The 20,250-nt window shown below is 37.0% G+C and overlaps 1 protein-coding gene across 6 annotated transcripts in view; it reads right to left on the bottom strand.

Moving 5' to 3' along the window:
- Positions 1 to 20,250, bottom strand: part of SOX5 (SRY-box transcription factor 5) — a 435,827-nt gene that overhangs the window by 24,538 nt on the left and 391,039 nt on the right. For 5 of the 6 annotated variants that reach the window (XM_063639617.1, XM_055280372.2, XM_055280373.2 and 2 more), the window contains one exon: positions 9,475 to 9,620. The exons of the other annotated variant lie outside the window; for it this stretch is intronic. In XM_063639617.1, the coding sequence (XP_063495687.1) occupies positions 9,475 to 9,620 (146 nt within the window). The remainder of the gene's footprint in view (positions 1 to 9,474; positions 9,621 to 20,250) is intronic. 6 annotated transcript variants of the gene reach the window in all.

Here is a 20,250-nt window from a genome sequence, read left to right as displayed (position 1 = left end):
CAAATGTAAACACAAAAGTGGAATGTTGTCTGATGATAATTATTCTATAAACAATGGGTAACTCGGTTACTGAGCTACAGAAACATATAGGATTACTTTCTTCAAGTTTTCCTTTTCATGGAATAAAAGCTATAAAACTGTCAGGATTCTCACAAATGTATCATCAGTAGCCAGTAGTTACTTCAGTTAAATAAATATAATCTGACCATTTTAAAGAGTCATGGCTTGGTTCAGAAATGCTGGGTCTGACAATAGAAACAGGCACATCAGGGTTATAGTTCTCTTTTCAACTATCCATGGTAGTTTTAAATACAGAGAGAGAAAAATATATATATTAGAATAGGTATTTTAAATCTCCTTTTAATGAATAGCTGAAACGTCATCACTTGTTTTATCAGAGCTGCCAGGAGAAACAAAGTAACTAGGATTGAGTATATTGTTTTTGCTTTCTTGGCTGTTTCTCCAGTGATGGGGTTTGGTGCACAGTGAAGACAGGAAGAACGAAGGAAGGAGCAAAAACAGGAAAAATTAAGAATTGGAAAACAGATGTGCAGATTGTGGAGATGGCAATCGCTTAAAGAAAATTTTTTTGATCAAGTCTCAAAAATGTGCTGAGGACTACACATGACCAATGCTGGGGCATAAGCGAATTGAACAGGAACTGGGTTACTTTCTGGAATTCCCTCTCCATATTCCATTAGAAAAGAGACTGGGCTTTGAGCTGTAAGACTTCAATTTACAGACTCATCTGCCACTTGAATTCCTCTATTCTTCTCAAATCTCAAGTTAAAAATTTTTTTTTAAACAAAGAATACTGTTCTATTTACATTACAGAGTGAGAACAAGATATGAAGGGAAAGCCATGAGAAAATGTTAAGGTACAAAATAAATATCAATAGCTGTTATACTCCTATGACAGGCATAAGCAAGTATTTTTTATTTGTAAAAGAGGAGAAGAAGAGATGTGATTGGAAAGATTAAATGAGACCCTTTAAATAAATGCGATATTCCTCCTATTTTCATAATAGTTTTAAATCCATATTGGTAAAATAGCTTGCCATAAACATAATAAAGAATCTATCTACTAAATATAGAGGGTAACTGCAAAACAAACTTCTCCTTAATTATTTCAGTGTCTTCATTGTAAGTGTCTTGAGGGCAGCTGTTTGATCTTGAGGAGAAGGAAAGAATCAAGGGGGAAAAGAAAGACCTCTCTTTGATAGGCTAGGCTTTTATAAAGAGCAGTTCTGGCCCAACAACAAAAGTGAGCCTTACTTATTGAAAATCAGAAAATTCAGAAATGCGGAAATAACATTTGAAAATTTACAACCCCATAACCTTGGCATAACTATTGTTGCCATTTTGTTGTGTATTCTTTTAGTCTTTTATCTATGCATTATGGAAATATACTTTAAAAAAATCAACATGATTCTATACATGGTGTTTTCAAACTTATTTTTTCAGAAGTACTATTGTGAGCAGATCCTCGAAACCCTAAACAAATAGACAATTTCAATCATCAGAGAGGCCTGTGGGTGTCTCTCTGAAAGCCCAATTTGGCATGCCCTATGAGTCTCATTTTATTGGACCATCCTACACTAACCCCTCTACCAGAATGATGTAAAGAACACAAGACTCTCTGTTTGAAAACATGCACAGCTTTTCTAGGCTAGAAAATTAAACCATAAAAAGTTTACTGGAAAAAAAAAAAACCTTTAAAAAGCTCCTTAAAAACTCACACCATAATTGCTCCCCACCAAGCGTGGGCACTTGCTAGCTGCAAGTAGTGGCACTGTGACAAATGTAGCAAAACTGAAAGCAGGCTATACTAAGAGAAAGAAAAAGTCTTCCACTGGCCATCTGTGAAAATAAGGCATGTGGCCATTAAATGCAGAGGCTGTAAATATACACAAACTCCATGAAGCAAATGGCAAAAAAGGACTAAACTTCAAGCTCAAACAAATCAAAATGTTTAATGCATAGTTACCACTGCTGGACGAAAACAGCTCTGATCTTTGCAGTCTGCAAACTCGGCATGTATTTCAATTAAATACCCCCAAAAAGAAAAGAAATAAAGAGAAAGAAATGAAAAGACACAGAAGAAAACCGTCTAGAACAAAGGGCTATAGACAGCCTATACTCAATTTCTAAAAACAAACAGCCCCTTTAACTTGCATCAGCCTGTCGAGAATGTCGATTGGAATTATTGAAAGGCTGACATATAGAGTGATGGATGGTGATGACATAATACCTATTTGCCTTTTTGTCATGGTCTTTGAAAACTGGCTGCTCTGTGCTGATAATATTCACTAAGGGGTTTTCCTCTCCCCTCCTGTCCCATAAGAAGTGTTCCCTAGCTAAGATACTCAGAATTAAGAAGGTTTTATGAATGAAAAACAAAAGAAAAGAAAACCTAAGGATCAAATGCCAACTTGCACATAAAAAGCTGGTCTAGATTTTCTAATAATCAGTTGCCTAGAAAGCCGTTTCCCTTTCATTTCATATAAATTTGCAGAGTAGAGAGACTCTGATAATAAGAAGGCAAATATTCAACTTCGGGTTTTGTGTATCTTTTAATTAAAGTCACCAAATAAATAACTACATGTAAATGTAGAGATTAAAAAATAATATATGCTCACTTTAAAAAGAGAAAATATCAATCACTTGCGTTATTTTAATTTGTTCTTAGGCAGATTCTAACCAGAGGATTTAAAACATCGGGAACATTTTTTTAAAAACACACGCACCCCTAGTAAAATCTGCTTTACCACACTGTTGCAAAGGTCTATCTTATTTTCCTCCAGAAGGATTTACCTAACATGCCTACTTCCTTTATATAATTTTTCTCTAGCTATTGAAATATCTATTTCTAATTTGACTTTTATAATTCATTTTAGCTAAAGGCAACATTTATAAAACCCATCCATAAATCATTATTTGAAGCAACTTCCACTGACTGGAGAGGCATGAGTTCCTTCATATTCACTTTTTAAAAGCAAAACCTGTAATTCACAATTCCTCACAGGCCTTCTCCTTATCTAAGGGAAGGAGCATGTGTTACATAATGCTGAACTACATACACTGTGTCAGTTTCTGAAGAGTTAACACTGCTGGCCCCATCCATCAGATGGCCAGCGAAGCATCAGGAAAGAATGATGGATGTAAAATTATTACAGGGCTGCCATCCGATACACTTACTGCCATTTGTAACTAATGCTGGGAATGACAACACTTTTTTTCATTATTAAACATCCACATTAAGTCAACATTGGTCACTGTCATTTCATGTTTGGCACTCTGTTGAAGGGAAAGAAAAGGGTTGAAAATGGCAGGAAAGAGGTGGTTGTAATGGACGAGTTTCCAAGTGCCAGACAAATAAAATTAACCTTTGTTTACAATCAGCCTATATAGTCTGTGGTAAGGCTTCTTATGAATATGACTCAGAAAGGGTCAAAAATGAAACTATGTCAGTATTGAGTAAATTCTTAATTAAAATATACATGTTATTTACCAAATTTCCATCTTATTTGACAGAAAATTACAAAGAATTTTCACTAAAGCTCAGCAGAAAAAGACATTTTTCCAGCTATGATTTATAATGACAGATGAATTCATAGCATGCATTATATGTTTATATTCCAGGTACACTGTAGGCAATTAATATTCAGTGAATAAATTCTCTACCTTAAGAGGTATATGCACACATATGCATGCTTATTTTTGTGAGAGACATCTGTTTTACATAAGAAAAGCAATACAGAAGTTGGTCTTCACATGTATATGGTGTGTATGTGAATATACTTTTACAGATGTAACCTGTTATCAAGCAACGTCTTCTTGTGCACATGCTTGTGTGTCATTTAATTCTTTGTGAACCCCAGACAAGGTATAAGAACCCTGGACATGGGCCAGGTACATTGGCTCACGCCTGTCATCCCAGCGCTTTGGAAGGCCAAGGCGGGCGGATCATGAGGTCAGGAGATTGAGACCATCCTGGCGACCATGGTGAAACCTTGCCTCTACTGAAAATACAAAAAATTAGCCAGGTGGGGTGGCACACGCCTGTAGTCCCAGCTACTAGCGAGGCTGAGGCAGAGGAATCGCTTGAACCCTGGAGGCGGAGCTTGCAGTGACCAGGATCGCGCCATTGCACTCCAGCCTGGGTGACAGAGCAAGACTCCGCCTCAAAAAAAAAAAAAAAAAAAAAAAAAAAAAGACCCTGGACATGTAATAGTGGAAGGGCAAAAGATAGATAGATGGTAACAATGATAAAACAAACAAAACAAACCAGTTTCATGAAGGAAATATTTGAGAGCTTTGATATCATTTTTATAATATGCCTGTGGCTGACAATCGCCTTTTCCTACCCAGTAGCCATTGACCTTTTCTTCCCAGCTAACATTATCTTTGATCTGAAGATATCCCTTGATCTCAGAGAAGACAGGATTAGCTCTCTAATTTAGTGGTAAAAAAATAATTCACGATCAATTTAAAGCAGTCTCTTTTCCTTTGGCCAGTAATGGTCTTAAAGATGTTCCTATAACCCAGTTCTAGTCAATGAGATGTTTGTGGAAGTCAGCTTGAGAAGAGGAATGAAATACCCCCGTATGAATGAAGACTGAAGTTAGCAAAGAGAAAATGACTTCTCCTTCCTCAATCTGCCTGCCTTCGTGGGGATGGGATAGCTGTAGGTGCAGCAACCATTTTGTGACCCAAAGGGAAAAGACAAGAGAATCACAGATTTCAACTCCAATATCAAGTTGATGAACTCATGCCACCCACCTCCTACTCCTGAACTTCATTACGTGATAAAAATGAATCACTTTTTTTATTTTTTTTGAGACAGAGTTCTGCTTTTGTCGCCCAGGCTGGAGTGCAAAGGCGTGATCTTGGCTCACCGTGATCTCCTCCTCCCAGGTTCAAGTGATTCTCCTGCCTCAGCCTCCTGAGTAGCTGGGATTATAGGCATGCGCCACCATGCCTGGCTAATTTTGTATTTTTTAGTACAGACGGGGTTTCTCCATGTTGGTCAGGCTGGTCTCAAACTCCCGACCTCAGGTGATCCGCCTGCCTCGGCCTCCCAAAGTGTTGGGATGACAGGCGTGAGCCACCGTGCCCAGCCGTGAATCACTATCTAAGCTACCATATTCAGGTTTCCTGATACACGTAGTGAAACTCATTCCTAACAGCTATGACAGTATAGGCACAGTCTTCCCAGGATAACTATATATGGAGTGAGTGACACAAACGGAAAAGCTTCTGGTCTATTTCTCATTTCGGCTGAGTGCACTGGGTCTCTATTGTATTAACGCTGTCTGGTGGGATCAGGACACCAAAAACTGAACTTTTTTATAATCTCTTATTAATATGGATACTTTCAAACACAAGCTCAGGAACCTGTACTTGACTCTATGAACAAAGTTGTGCCATCTGGGTGATAATGAAGCAAAGTGTGTTTTTTACAAAACAAAATATGAGAGGCTTCTTTCTGTTCCTTCATACCTGAGAAGCTCACTTTTTCAACCACAACACTAATCTGTTACAAAGCTGTGTGGCAAAAGATAACATTATTTGAATATACAATCAGTCTACAATTAACGAGAGATGACAATTATAAATAACACTGTGTCCCAGAGTTTCCAAGAAGCCTGACACACACAGTTCTCGGGTATGATGAAACACTTCCAGGAAAAGTAAAGAAGTTAAAAAAAAATCCCTTAGAAGTCTTCCATTCAAATGTGTTTCGGTAAAAATGACCTTCACGATGTGTTTTGGTACATATCACTGAGAAATCACCAGTCCCTATCTTCACACCTCTAATCGTTTTCACTGTCCAATTACAGCTCTTCAGAAAGAAGACCTTCTAGCTGGGACAACCACGTGGCTGGCTATTTGAGATATGAAGAAAAGTTAATGTGTATAAGGCTGTGTACCCAAGAAAGCAGATCTCCACCACAAGATTTCAATCATCTGGAGCTCAGGTCATGATATCTTTTCTGTTGATGTAAAGCACCGGGCTGAACTTCTTTTCTTTTTTTCCTTTCTCCCAGTTCCTTTCCTTCTTCCTTTCTGCTTTATCTCTCTCACTCCTTACCTTACACATACTTTCTGGGTTTAGGGAGTTAGGAGTATTATTATTATTATTATTATTTGAGATGGAGTCTCACCCCGTCGCCCAGGCTGGAGTGCAATGGCGCGATCTCGGCTCACTGCAACCTTCGCCTCCAGGTTCAAGCTATTCTCCTGCCTCGGCCTCCTGAGTAGCTGGGATTACAGGCGTGCACCACCACACCAGGGTAACTTTTTGTATCTTTAGTAGAGACAAGGTTTCACCATGTTGGCCAGGCTGGTCTCGAGCTCCTGACCTCACGATCCACCCGCCTCAGCCTCCCAAAGTGCTAGGATTACAGGCGTTTGAGTCACTGTGCCTGGCCGGGAGTATTGCTTTAGACAGAAAAAAATGCCCTTCTTTTGGGATTCAAGTGATATGAGATGATAGTGCAAAATGTAAGAGGAATTTATCATATATTTTTTATGTCTTTCACTAAACTCTATGGCAAAATTTCAAACCAATTACTAATCCACATATTTATTGGCCATAGATAATATTGAGTGATTACAAAACTCTAGTAAAAAGATAAGTATTAGAAAAATAACACAATATGCATAGATATGTGGTTTATGTGAGAGAAAACATATCTACTTTTGTCAACTCAAGTATATAACTGATTTGACATGCTAAGCAATATGGGGTCTTTATTCAATTCCTATAGGTGGGCTCACACACATAAATATGTAATGAGTAGCAGTCAAATAATAATTTGATCCAAACTGTAAGCTCTATAAAGGCAGAACTCATATTTTCTGGTTTAATATAATACCTCCAGTACATACCACAGTCTCTAATACATAGCATGTGCTAATGTTGAATAATTACTAATTAAAAGATGTAAGTGTGACATTCTTATCTCATTTTCATGATGTACGCAGACATAGATTGATCATTAATATTCTAGAAATGACACCCAAGTTATTTCAACAGGAAAAGTCAACCACAAACCAGAGTAATACCTGCTTCAAAGAGTTTCAATAATCTCAATTTCATTTTCAGGTGTCAGGGTAACATAAGGGATGAGATAATTCAGATCCATTGATTGAGGTTTCCTTTTACGTTGCAAGAGTTTGTCATACTACTCCAATAATGAAACTACTTCATTTTCATAATTTAAGTTTTTCACCTAAAAACTGCTAAATTATAAGACCGTAGTTCAAGATGTAACTCAACTGCATTGAAAGTACATGATGAAGAGATTCAGGAATGATGATCTTCTTGAGAACAGAGACATCTTAACTGTCCAACAGGTTTTGGCAGGTATTATTTCAAAAATGGATTTTTTTAAAGTTGTTATAACTGTACCAAAGAGAAACGAAAATTGAAGGAGTAGCTATGAACAGAGGCAGCTCTTACTCCTGCAACCCAAGTAGGAGGTGCTAATCAGAGAAATAAAGTATGACTGTGGAGATGGAACGAGAAGTGGCAATAAGGTCCCCTAACAATGGACAAGTATGGAATAAAGTGAATGCAGATGGTTCCACTCCTGTTACTTAATCAAAAGGCTGTGCAGAGTCACTGAAGCCAGCATAAAGTCATGTGTTAGAACAACAGCTGATCTGTATTAGAGAAGATTAACTCACAGTGCCATAGTGGAAGGCCTAGGATTATTTTATGTACTTCCATTGCCTTACAAGCCGTCAGCGCAATTATTGCCCTCCAATGTGAATGACTGATCTGTAACCACAGCTAAACAGCACGCTGCTTAGGGGCCTAGGAGCTTCATGAAGATGAATTTCCATACCATCAAAGTACTTTTAATGGGCTCCCTGATCCAACCACAAGGCCTGCTTTGCAAGTATACAGAACTCAGGATGAAGGCTTCCTGTCCAAAAGGATTTGGTCGGTTGTCACTTGACAATTCCCAGCCAGCACTGGGGAAGAGAAGGGGGAGATAGGTAGAGTTGTCTCTGCTTTGGAGGATTAAAAAAAAAAAAAAAAAGGGTACAGATGCTTGCTGAATGCAACCAACTGCTGTATCCACAGCTGAATTCAATGCGCTTAACAAATAACGGCAATTTAGCTATGCTTGCGAGGAATAGCTTGAGTCACTTTGCATTAGCATCTGGCTGAGTGTTAAACTCATTTCTACGTGGGGAGCAGAGAAAAGGAATTTCTGTTCAAGCATCCTTTCAAGAATGTTTAAATATTTGAATATAAATTCCTTTATGCTTGCTATCATTCCTTCTTAGAACTGTCACTTTGCTTTCCCCCTTCCTTTTGGTGCTTAGCTATAAAAATGTGCCCTTCTCAGGACACCAATGTCATATGTCTTATGTTGTAACACTGCAAGGGATATATACTGATCTATCCTTTGCTCTCTCCCCTGGACACACAATAGAACTGAAATCGTTTCTCCATCCTTAATTTTTACCATATTAGGACCAGGGAAAGAGCAGTTGTGGCAGGATCACCCATACATTTCACCTTCACTATGCAGATTGCCAGCTTCTTAGTGATTATACATCAAACTCCACATAAAACCTGGGAAACTAGAAAGCTATCCAAATTAGCAATCTGCTCATTCTGGACAATTCTGTTTGACTCATAAGCTTCCCATTTTGATTAACTTTCCAGTTATTGCTAAGTAGCTGATCATTTTTTCTCTTATCTACTGGATCTATTTATCTAGAGGATTCTGTAAAGAGGACTGGGTAACATTTTAAAATTTCAGTTCAAAACATATCAAATATTCCAAAAGTACATAATTCTGAGGAGTTTACAACTTATAATATTTTTCTAAATAAAATACCATGTAGGCTTAGACAAAAGGGCTTGAAATCATTGTCTCTCAAATTCAGAAGTTTCACTGGCCTTAGTTATAATACAAACGTCAAAGATTTTAATAAGTACATTTTGTTTTATGATAAAGTAAAAATTTCCAGTTGTGAACTCATCTAACACTTGACAGTGTTTTGCACTGGAAACATATTATGACAAGCTCAGGATCCTAAATACTTAGAATATGAGCATGGATATCATCCAAGCTTATGCTGATTAAAGAAGATTCAGCATTTCAAATCCAGCTCATCCCCAAATACAAGTTAAGCATCTCTGAAAAGCAAAACTTTTAGTCAGACTCAGATATTTCAAATGCCACTTTTGTTTTAATACAAGCTGGTGGTGTAAAAGGGGATATTCATTGTCAATAAGGTTTGGAGATGGATCAGGAGAATTATAACTCTTTCTATTTCCAGATGGTTTTGATTAGGATGGCGATGAGGCCTTCTATATTAATGGAGGGAGAAAAGGGACAGAGAACCATTTTGAGGATGATAAGAAGATGGAAATAATTTTTTTTTTTAAAAAAAGCATTAGGCAATTTAATTAAGTATTTCTAGAAAGTTATTTTATGAACTGACCTTTTCTGTTCGGCAGTTATTGAGACCCAGACTATTCACAACAGCCACCTTCCCATCAAGCACCTGTTGTTCCCGTCGAAGTTGCTCCTTCATTTGCCGAGCTTCTTGGATTGCCTTGGTGACGGCATCATGGTCATTTAAGTAACCTGAACATGAGACAGATCAAAGGATATCTTTTGTATAAAAGCATGTCTAGGCTAGTGTTTGTTTAACCATAAAAATCACTTTTCTTGGTAATAGCTAGTGTCTGGCCTATAATGATTTCTCCATGGAATTTATCTAAAACGAATGAGTGAATAATTGACAATGACTGATCCATACAGTCATACATAAACATGTTTCCAATATGTTCAAATATCTATAATAAAAATATAATACCTAAGTGAAATATGGTTGTTTCCAACTATTTTGAAAGAAGTTGAAAACCTAATTTTTAAGTAAATTCTTTAGTTATTATTTGAATATTATTTTGTAGTGCAAATATAAAACCCATTTTTAATTTTTTTTCCTGCAAGGAACATTTGAATTTTCACACAGGATTTAGGTATTCATAATTATCACTATGATTATTGAGTCTCTCCTAGTATTAGAAAGGCCACTAAAGAGGGCCAGTATAGCACTATTAGGTTTGTTATATACAGAAGAAATAACTCATTATTAACTGATGGAAGAGTATTTTCTTCCTAAAAATCCATTTATGGTGAAATAAACCACAGGTGGCAGTGGTTTGCTATTGATGCAAACTTGTAATAGTTAGGCTAAATTTCAAGCACAGAATGTAACCAGCACCTGTAATTGTTCGATAAGAAATTGTGGCTACTCTTAACTATGGTCACACTTAATTCACACTCTTAATAAGATGGCCAAATGATCAGCTTATGTATGCAACTCCACAGTCCATGGTTAGTAATACACACTACCAAAATATTGCTTTTTCAAAATAACAGGTGTAACAACCAAAACTAATTTTTACTTAATTTTATTTTTAACACTGGTCATTTATTTATTTGATGCATATTAGTATGACGATCTGCATGATATTAGAATAGAATACTGATGGGAAAAGACTGTTTTGCAAATATTTGAAGAAAAGCTAATATCTCATCTTTCTCTCTCCCTATCTTTTAACTAGGGCATAAAATGGCATAAAATGAATCTGTAATATGAAATTGCCCAGAAAAGGGACTTGTTTGTGACACGAGGCTAAATCTAACCAGATCCATTGGTGAATTGTGACAGATGGAGGGACTGTGAGACAGAAGGCAGGCACTAATCACACATAAAATGACCGGCTTGCCTCAACATGTTCCATGGATTCCAGCAAACTTTACACCCTAATCCATTTTTAGAACAAAAAACATCTGGGCCATAAATCCTCTAATCTGCCAAAACACGCTATTAAATCCCATGATTTGTTGAAAAACACTAAGATTAAAGAAAGGAAATATAAAATGGCTAACTGCCGTGTTAGGAAAGTGTTATTAATACTCTTTGTCTCAATTATGAATGTTCTGGTACTAAGAGCCTTGTCTAATCATGTCAGATTACACATCCTTGTCGTATTGCTAGTCTCTTCTATCTGATCTGCTGATTGCCAAAAAACATAGAATATTTTCTTGCTGCTTAAACATTTCAATTGAAGAAACTGATGTCAGAAACTGATGTAGTACTTCAGTGCTGGCAGGTTTCTAAATGATCCACGCCTTTTCCCCTGTTAGTATGCGCAGAGTAGACCTGGTCCTCTGATCTCCTTGAGGCAGAAAGAAAAGTTCCAGTGTAGGCGATAGAAAAGGGAAGCTTGAGAGTGATTATATATTTTGCCTTTCAGAGCTAAATTCATTGGAACTTATTCAAAGAACAAAACATCTCTGCTCATTATAAACACAATCGTGAATTGAAAACAACTCTAAACCTAGAACAGATCTTCAGAGTTAATATTTACTGTAAAAGATGGTTGTATTTTATTATCCTCAACATCCTAATTTGGATCTCCTGTACATCATTCTTAATGTATAATTCCTGAACTTGTTCATGAACAATATTACTCTAGATAGAAATACAACTCTTACATGACCGTGATGGTCTTGGTGTATGTTCATTTAGTAATATCTTAAGAGGATCAGTCTGATCTTCCTATACTCTAACCCCTGTTTATACGCAACCTGGCATCATACATTTTTGTAGTCTATTTAGCTTCTATGTAGTCTAATTAGCTTCTCCAGAACACAAATATATTTGAAATGGCTTGGCACATGGCACTGAATAAAAGCATGAATTCTTTATGCTTTTTAGGGACTGCCAAGATAACATTGTGTAGGAAAAATGATTAATATAGATGCAAGAGGAATGTAAATTATTATGAGGGGGAGTAACTGACAGACCTATGTTCTGTAATGGTTATTTCCAATTTGAGATGTGTGTTTCTGTGCAGGTAGAAATAACTGTTCACTTTAAAATAAACATTCTTGCTTTTAAAGACTCTTGAGTTTTAGTTATAATGCTGTATGAAATGTTAACATTTGTATCTGCTATGTTAAATCATAAAACCATTTATATATGACAACATTCAATCTTAATAGGATTGTTTGCTGGTTCTTTACAGTTTGTTCTCCTCATAGTCACCAAATCCTTAACCCTGCTGACTCCATCTCCCTCAGCAAATGGCCTTACCTCTGATTTTGCAAAGAGCAGTAAGACTGAACTCTCACCTTCCTGACCCTACCCTCACGCTTACCTTCTGCTGGCTTCAAATTTATTTCCATTTATGCCTATTTTGCTCCTCCTGTTTCAATAAAAATGGTCCCTTTGCTTTCAATCAAGGCAAATCTCCTAATAAGAGTTCTAGATTTCTATACTTCTTCATTTATTATTCTATTTCTCATTTATATCATCTATCTAATTGTCTCTACCATCTCTACCACCTCAACTTGTAGATACTTAAGGTTCTCTTTTCTCCAAAAACAAGCAAATAAAGTGTCTTCTTTAACTTTGTTTTGTCCTCTTTCCAACATTGTTTCTCTTTTTATCTTCGAAGTAAAGCTTCTCAAAGACGCATTATCTCATAATCTCCCATTCCCTCCTTACTCTCCAGTTCTCAATGCAATCCTGTTTCTGTTGCTATTGGTCTTTAGTTGTTAAATAAATCCAAAGGACATTTTCCATTTCTTGAGAGGGATGACAGCATTGACCATCCTCTCATTACTGAATCTCATTTTAGCATTGTTCCTTTTTCCTCACTGCCTCCTCTGTGTTTGTATCCCTGCCTGGGATCTTTCGATCCTTACTTCACCTAATCCTTAGATTTTGATTCAAGATTCCAATTATTAGAAAAAGCGTGTGTTTTGGAGCTGGGCAAGCCCGAATTAAAATCCTAGCTTTGACACTTACTAGGTATATAAATTATACAAGTTGTTTTACTTTTCTAAGTTGCAATTGTCTCATAAGTTAAATAGGGATAACACCAGATAACAGAAATGTCAAGATTAAGTGAGTTAATATCGTCTTTTATCATAATAAATGGTCAATGAAAGCTACTCAGTAACTGTCACTTTATAAAATGGCATAGTAAAATAAGTAGAATTTGGAAATTGGATTCAATTGCGTCTGGGATTTCCAGTTCTTGGTAAGTGTGATATTTGACAAATTTTAATGCTCAATCTAAGTTTTCAGTTCCCTTAACTACAAAATGAAGGTAAAGTTGATGGAAGAATTAGACGAAATAACACATGTGAAGGAAGAGATAGCACTTGGTATCTGCAGAAGCAGGAAAAGATGTTAGACTCTTTTCTCTACTCTTTACACTTTCATTTTCCCTATATGTTCACTCTTAGCACTCTTGTTATCATGGCTTTGACTATTATGATGAAATCTGTGAGGGGATGTCATTCCTTGGCTGGCACAGAGGTTCAATTAAATGGGCGTCAGACCATAAAGGCCAAAGAGACATATAATGGTTGTCTGATAAATACATTTTATTCTGCCTTCATTATAGATTCAAGCAACAATTGCATCTAAAGTCAGGATCAGATGGGAGGGCATGTGTATAGGAGAGGTTTGGTGAACCTCAGTCTTAAGAGGAAAATGAGATGGCAAAGGTCAATATAACTTCCAGTTAACATCTCAAATGAGATTTGGAAAATGTGGGTTAGAAATCATTGATGTAAGAAATTTGTGAGATTCTGTAACTTTGTTAAATTCACTATAATTTGATTTTTTTTTTTTTTTTTTTTTTTTGAAACAAGGTGTCACCCAGGCTGGAGTGCAGTGGCATGATCATAGCTCACTGCAATCTTGAACTTCTGGGCTCAAGCAATCATTCTGCCTCAGCCTCCTGAGTAGCTGGGACTATGGGCACTACTACCCCCAGTTACTTTTTAAGTTTTTGTAGAGATGCAGTCTTGCTATGTTGCCCAGGCTGGTCTAGAACTCCTGGATTCACACAATTCTCCTGCCTTGGCCTTCCAAAGTGCTAGGATTACAGGCGTGAGCCACCATGCCTGGCCTACAATTTGATGTTTTATGCTTTAGTGTTTCTTCTTAACCATTACCAAAAATATTCTCAAAATTTTTGCTTTTCTTAACAAAAAGGCCCCTTATATATTTTTTCAGAGGCAGAAAAGAAGCGACAAACTAGAAAGTCTAATTTTGGAGGAGATAAACTCTAAAAGGAAAGTAGTAATGGCTGCTATACAAGGAAGGAAAATAAAATACAAAACCACTTGTAATGGGTTGAATTGTGTCTGCCCAAAAGATATATCCAAGCTCTAAACTTAATTATCTGTGACTCTGGCCTCTCTTGAAAACAAGGTCTTTGAAGATGTAATTAAGGATCTCAAGGTGAGATCACCCTGAAATTAGGCTGGGACCTAAATCCAATAACCGGTTTCCTTATAAAAGGAGAGAGATTGGACCCATAGAAATAGGGGAGAAAGCCAAGTGAATAGGCAGGCAGAGATTGGAGTTATGCACCTATGAGCCAGGACTGTCAGCAGTATGGAGGCATGGAACAGGTTCTCATTCAGAGCTTCCAGAAGGAACCAACCCTGCTGACACCTTGACTTCAGATTTCTAGCCCCCGGAATAGCAAGAGAATAAATTTCTGTTTCACCCCACCCAGTTTACAGTAATTTGTAATGGCAGCTCTAGGAAACCAATATGCCCCCCTTGGTCTTTACCACATCTCTAAGAATTGAGAAATGATCCCAAGAACTGTAAAATAACTACTGCTTGCCTCAAACCCTTCCAGATTGCCAGATAGATGTATCTGTTTATTGACTAAGCTTCTCTACCTGAATGTCCCGTGAGTACCTGAAATGCAGCATGTCTGGCACAGAATTCATCATCTTTCCATGGCCTCAATCCCCTCTTTCTATATTCCATAGACCTTGTCAGTTGGCCTTCCAATCCTGGGGAGTAATTTAAGGTCTCTCCTCTACCCTCTAAAGATACAAGGCAAGCAAGCCCTGACAGTTGCGCTTCTTCCTCAGCTCTCGAATTTGCTTCTCCATCCTCTGCTTTCATGAAAGCCACCTGATATCTCACTGTGCCCTAGCCTCCTAACTGGTTTTCCTACCTTTAGGCTTACACTCTTTGAATTCATGTCTATTCTCTTTCCAGATAAAGCATTTGAAAATATTTCCAAAAAAATGCCAGGCATGGTGGCACATGCCTCTAATCCCAGCACTTCGGGAGGCTGAGATGAGTAGATCACTTGATCTCAGGAGTTCAAAATCAGCCTGGGCAACATGGTGAAATCCCATCTCTACAAAAAAATAGAAAAAATTAGTGGAGCGTGGTGGTGCTTGCCTGTAGTCCCAGCTACTTGGGGGGCTGAGGCAGAGAACTGCTTGAGCCTGGGAGGTAGGGGCTTCAATGAGCTATGTTCACCTCCCACTGCACTTCAGCTTGGGTGATAAAGCAAGACTCTGTCTAAAGATAAACATAAAAATATCTATCTATATATGTTTTAAAAAAATTGATGTCAAAATCCCTGATTACAAACCCTCCTCTGGTACCCTAGTGCTTCATGAAACATTTCATAAAATAATGATCTGTAATAGCCCATGAAAAAATAATTCCATGTATAAGTGTAAGAAATACAAAATTAAAGTTAAAAAGGTTTAATTGCATGAATTTTTAAAATCCTGAATATGTTAATGTGCATTGTGAATCTTCAAGAGATCACAGTATGCAGCTTTTACTGGAACTTTTGAAGCTCTTTAATGTTCCCGGAAAATCATCATTCTGAGATAAGTCTCAAACTCTTTCACAAGGCCTAAGAGTCTCCTCATGATATCAACTCTGCTTATCTTTCCTGTGTCCCTTCTTGCCAGTCTCTCATGCGTCCTGCGTTTAAGCTGTACACGACATTCCCCCTTTTCCAAGGACAGGCCTTCATCCTTTCACTCCACACTCCTGTATCCCAAGTGTTTCTCTTTTGCTGAAAGGCTCTTTCTTTCTGGTGTGTTTGTGAATTTATTCAAACATCACCCCTTCTGTGAGAACTTCTCTTACATACCCAGACATGGTCTTTGACAAGATTAGTACTTCCTACACGTGTTCCTTCAAAACCTTGTGAATGTTTTTATTGTCACATTGTCTTGCATTTGTCTTTCACAGTGGTCTATGGACTACTTAGCATTTTTTTAGTTCAATCTATTATTCCTTTGGCCCAGGGCAGGGTCTGTTGAAGAAATAAATGCATATTCTAAGTTGAAAGTATCTGCCTTGATAATTCAAAGTCTGTTGATAATTTCTGTCTTCTTATCAATAGCAGCCTGGACCATATGGTACAGGTTTATTAAAATTCATGGATTTAACAGATGATATTAGTGCAAAACAAATTCTTATTTACTACATATTTATTTTATATAGGAGTTGTAAGTAAAAGTAATGGCATATTTGTTTCCAGTGATTTTCAACAAATTTTTTTTTTCTATTTTTGTGGTCATTGATCAGCATTACATTTTTGACACCCTGATAGGTAGACAATTTTTTTATCTGTGAAAGCTCACCGGAATTAGATAATACATGTGAAAGCAGTTTGCAAACTGTAAAGTGTTATGCAAATGTTAATTGCCAGGTGTCTTTGAATGATATCTCCAACTTCCTGAAAATCCAACGGCTTTCCATGAATCACAATATTCTTGTTTATTCCTTCAATCACCTTCCTGCAAACAAGGTTTTTCTCATTAAAACCCTTGCATAAATTTTGCTTATTAAAAGCCTGGGCATGGGGACTCATACCTGTAATCCCAGCACTTTGGGAGGCTGACGTGGGCGAATCCCTTGAGTCCAGGAGTACGAGGCCAGACTGGACAACATGGGGAAACCTATCTCTAAAAAAATACAAAACTTGGTTGGGCGTGGTGGCTCACACCTGTAATCCCAGCACTTTGGGAGGCCGAGGCGGGTGGATCACAAGGTCAGGAGATCGAGACCATCCTGGCTAACACGGTGAAGTCCTGTCCCTACCAAAAATTCAAAAAATTAGCCGGGCGTGGTGGCAGGTGCCTATAGTCCCAGCTACTCTGGAGGCTGAGACAGGAGAATGGCGTGAACCCAGGAGGCGGAGCTTGCAGTGAGCCAAGATTGCACCACTGCACTCCAGCCTGGGCTACAGAGCAAGACTCTGTCTCAAAATATATATATATATATATATTTTTTTTTTCATATTTTTGTATTTTTGGTGGTACATGCCTGTAGTCCTAGCTACTTGGGAGACTCAGGTGGGAGGATCATTTGAGTCCAGGAGTTGGAGGTTGCAGTGAGCCAAGATCGCACCACCACACTCCAGCCTGGGCAACAGACAGAGTAAGTTCCTGTCTCAAATAATAATAATAATAATAATAATAATAATAAAAATAAAAAATAAATAAAATAAAAATGTGAACTAACAAACTTTCAAAATAATATCCTCCTTTAAGTCATCATATCTTAACCTGGCATGTTGTACAAATCAAGTAGCCAATTAATGGACTTGGAAATATTGCCTTTTGTTTTACTGGGTCAGTGTGCATTTACTACATTTGCTCAGGTATAGTTTTAGTTTTCATGCATTAATGCCTCTGAGGAATGAAGGCTAAGAACAGTACATTCCAATATGTCCCAAAGATATGCTAGGAAAAAGACTGTAGGCACCTAAAATCTCAGTCCAAGGCTGTTGTCTGCTTATCCTCCAGACTAAGCAAAACGTATGGCAAAGGAAGAGTATTTATATCTCATTTGTTGTATGGATGAGTGAAATGATACATGGCCAAGAAAAGCATCTAATGCAGAGTGGCTACCAAAAGGCAACAACTAAAAAGAATGAATGCCAACCAATAGATTATGGTTATAAGGCTCCAAAATCCATTGGCTCTAAGTCTGTATAAGTTACTAGATTTTTATGTACATTTATTTCCTTAAAATTAAAGCTGAGGTAATAAATATAGAATCATAGAACTGTCTACGCTCTGACAAAAAATTACTTCAAATCCCTAGATAGACACACAGGCTCTTTAGGTCTGTGTTCCCTATCTGCTAAATGACAAGCTTTGACTAGATTATATGGATATCTACTCCATCTAGTTAAGAGTCTATAATTGTAGAACAGCTGCAGTGAGAAAATAGATGAAAAAAATGCTTTGAAAAAAAGTTAAAAGTATTATACATATGTTCGATATAGGTGGAAAAAGCCAATAAGGGAAAGATAACATCTGGTCAAAAGATTCTAAAATTATCCATCATTCTTCTGAACTATTCATGCCTTTTAAGGATCTCCTTTCTTTGGAGCTGCCTATCATTTGCGTACCGTATCAAAAGCATTCTTATAGAATACACTGTAATATTGGTCACCAACCTCAAAAAGTCACTTTCTATATTTGTAACTAATATATAGCAAAGAGCCCCATGTCATTAACGATAACTTAAGTCATCTTTTAGTCCACAGTTTTCTGTGGTTTAATAATGGCATCACACATTAATTCTTCTTTCAGGAGTGACCTTTACAACACCATTAATCCCACAGCTTTTATCCAACTACATTATTACTCATTAAAGTTTCAGCTTTCAACATCTGCATTTGTTGAAAAGAGAAAAGTAAATGGTAGCGGACTTAAATCCTTGGAAATTATGAGGGATGTGTATGTGGTGAAGGAACTTTTCAGAAAAAAAAAAAGGAGATGTTTTAGTAGTGGGGAAAGTCATGATAAATGACACTAAGTATGTTCTTGCCTTTGAAAAATACTTTGCCATACTTAATCCTTGGGAATGCTAAAGAAAAAATATTCATACATGATACAAATAAAAACATATTAGTTATTCTACTAGTCACATATTCTAGTTCTAACAACATCACGAAAGTTGCTCACGTACTAACACTATGACATTTATAAGCCTACACGTATATTATGATAGTGAATGATTCTGGCCAAATAAAATATTTTTCCTTTTACATGAAAGTAAATCTAATCTTGGAGCTCATTTAGGATGCTGAGCAGAGTAACTGGAGTTAGACTATAAGATGAAAAAGCACACATGTGTCTGAAACCTTTTTCAAACTTCCCAAAACTTCAGTTTTCACTGTTCCTCTTTTCACTGTGGCCCCACGGCCCAGACTGAATTCCTCTTGACACATAATCTGGAATTCTACTTTGTGGAGATTAAAGCATTTGATATACACTCCTTCAGACTTCATTCTGATCATTCCAAAATTTCTCTGAAATGTTACCATTTATCTCTTCCTTTCCTTCAGTCTCAGGAAGAAGAAAAGTTTTTCTCCTTTACAAGGGTTAATCCCTTCCCATCACTTTTCATATCTATACACGTCTTTTGCACTTTTTCATATCTATACATGTCTCTAACTCTTCTTCCTCTCCCCCCTTGAAGAGTAATCTACATATTCCTATTTTAAAACCTGTCTCTACTTAGCCTTCTCAAACTATTATCACTTCCCAACACCAAACTTAGAAAAAGATGAGTTTATATCACCAAATTAACTTTCTTTCCTCATATTCTTCCGCTCTGTATAACTGGAAATCTATTCAAACCATTCATTAAAACTACTCTGTCAGTCTACCTGTCCGTGAACTCCAACCAAATCCTAAGGCTCTTATTCTTCATGTTCTTTAATTGTCCTGCAGAAGGTGCACCATTAAATAATCTCTCTTTTTTGAAACTTCGTTTTCCTAGGCTAGCATGACATTACCCCATCTTCACTCTTATTCTAAAATACCCACTTGCTCTTCATTCTTATTCTAAGACACTCAACTTGCTCTTCATCAGTTTTGCATCTAAAAAAAAGTGTAGTTGTTCTAAAATATGTTCAAAGATACTTTTATACTCTCTACTTCAGTTGGAGCCTGATTCTCCTTGCCTTGAGTTGGGCTGGACTTAATGATTCTCTTATAAGAAACAGAATAAAGCAGAATTGCCTCTGGATGAACTTGGAGAACAGGTTATTTGGTGATATAAACTGTGCATTTTTCTTTGTTCTTCCCTTGGATCACTCACTCAGGATGGTTCACTGTCATGCTACAAGCAGTCCTAGGGACAGGCCTATGTGGCAAAGAACCGAGACCTCCAGAAAACAGATAATAATAAATGTTAAACAATAAATAATAATAAATGAGACAATAAATGTTGGTTGTTTTCTACTGCTAAGTTTTAGGTTAATTTGCTACATAGCAATAAATAATATATTAGTTATCTATATTATAATATTAATATCAGTTATCTATCTATTAGTATCTAATGCAATACCAGCTGCTAAGTTTTAGGTTAATCTGTTACACAGCA

Source organism: Symphalangus syndactylus, chromosome 5 (genome assembly GCF_028878055.3).
Source record: "Symphalangus syndactylus isolate Jambi chromosome 5, NHGRI_mSymSyn1-v2.1_pri, whole genome shotgun sequence".
Taxonomy (NCBI): domain Eukaryota; kingdom Metazoa; phylum Chordata; class Mammalia; order Primates; family Hylobatidae; genus Symphalangus; species Symphalangus syndactylus.
This window is presented reverse-complemented; position numbering and strand designations above follow the sequence as displayed.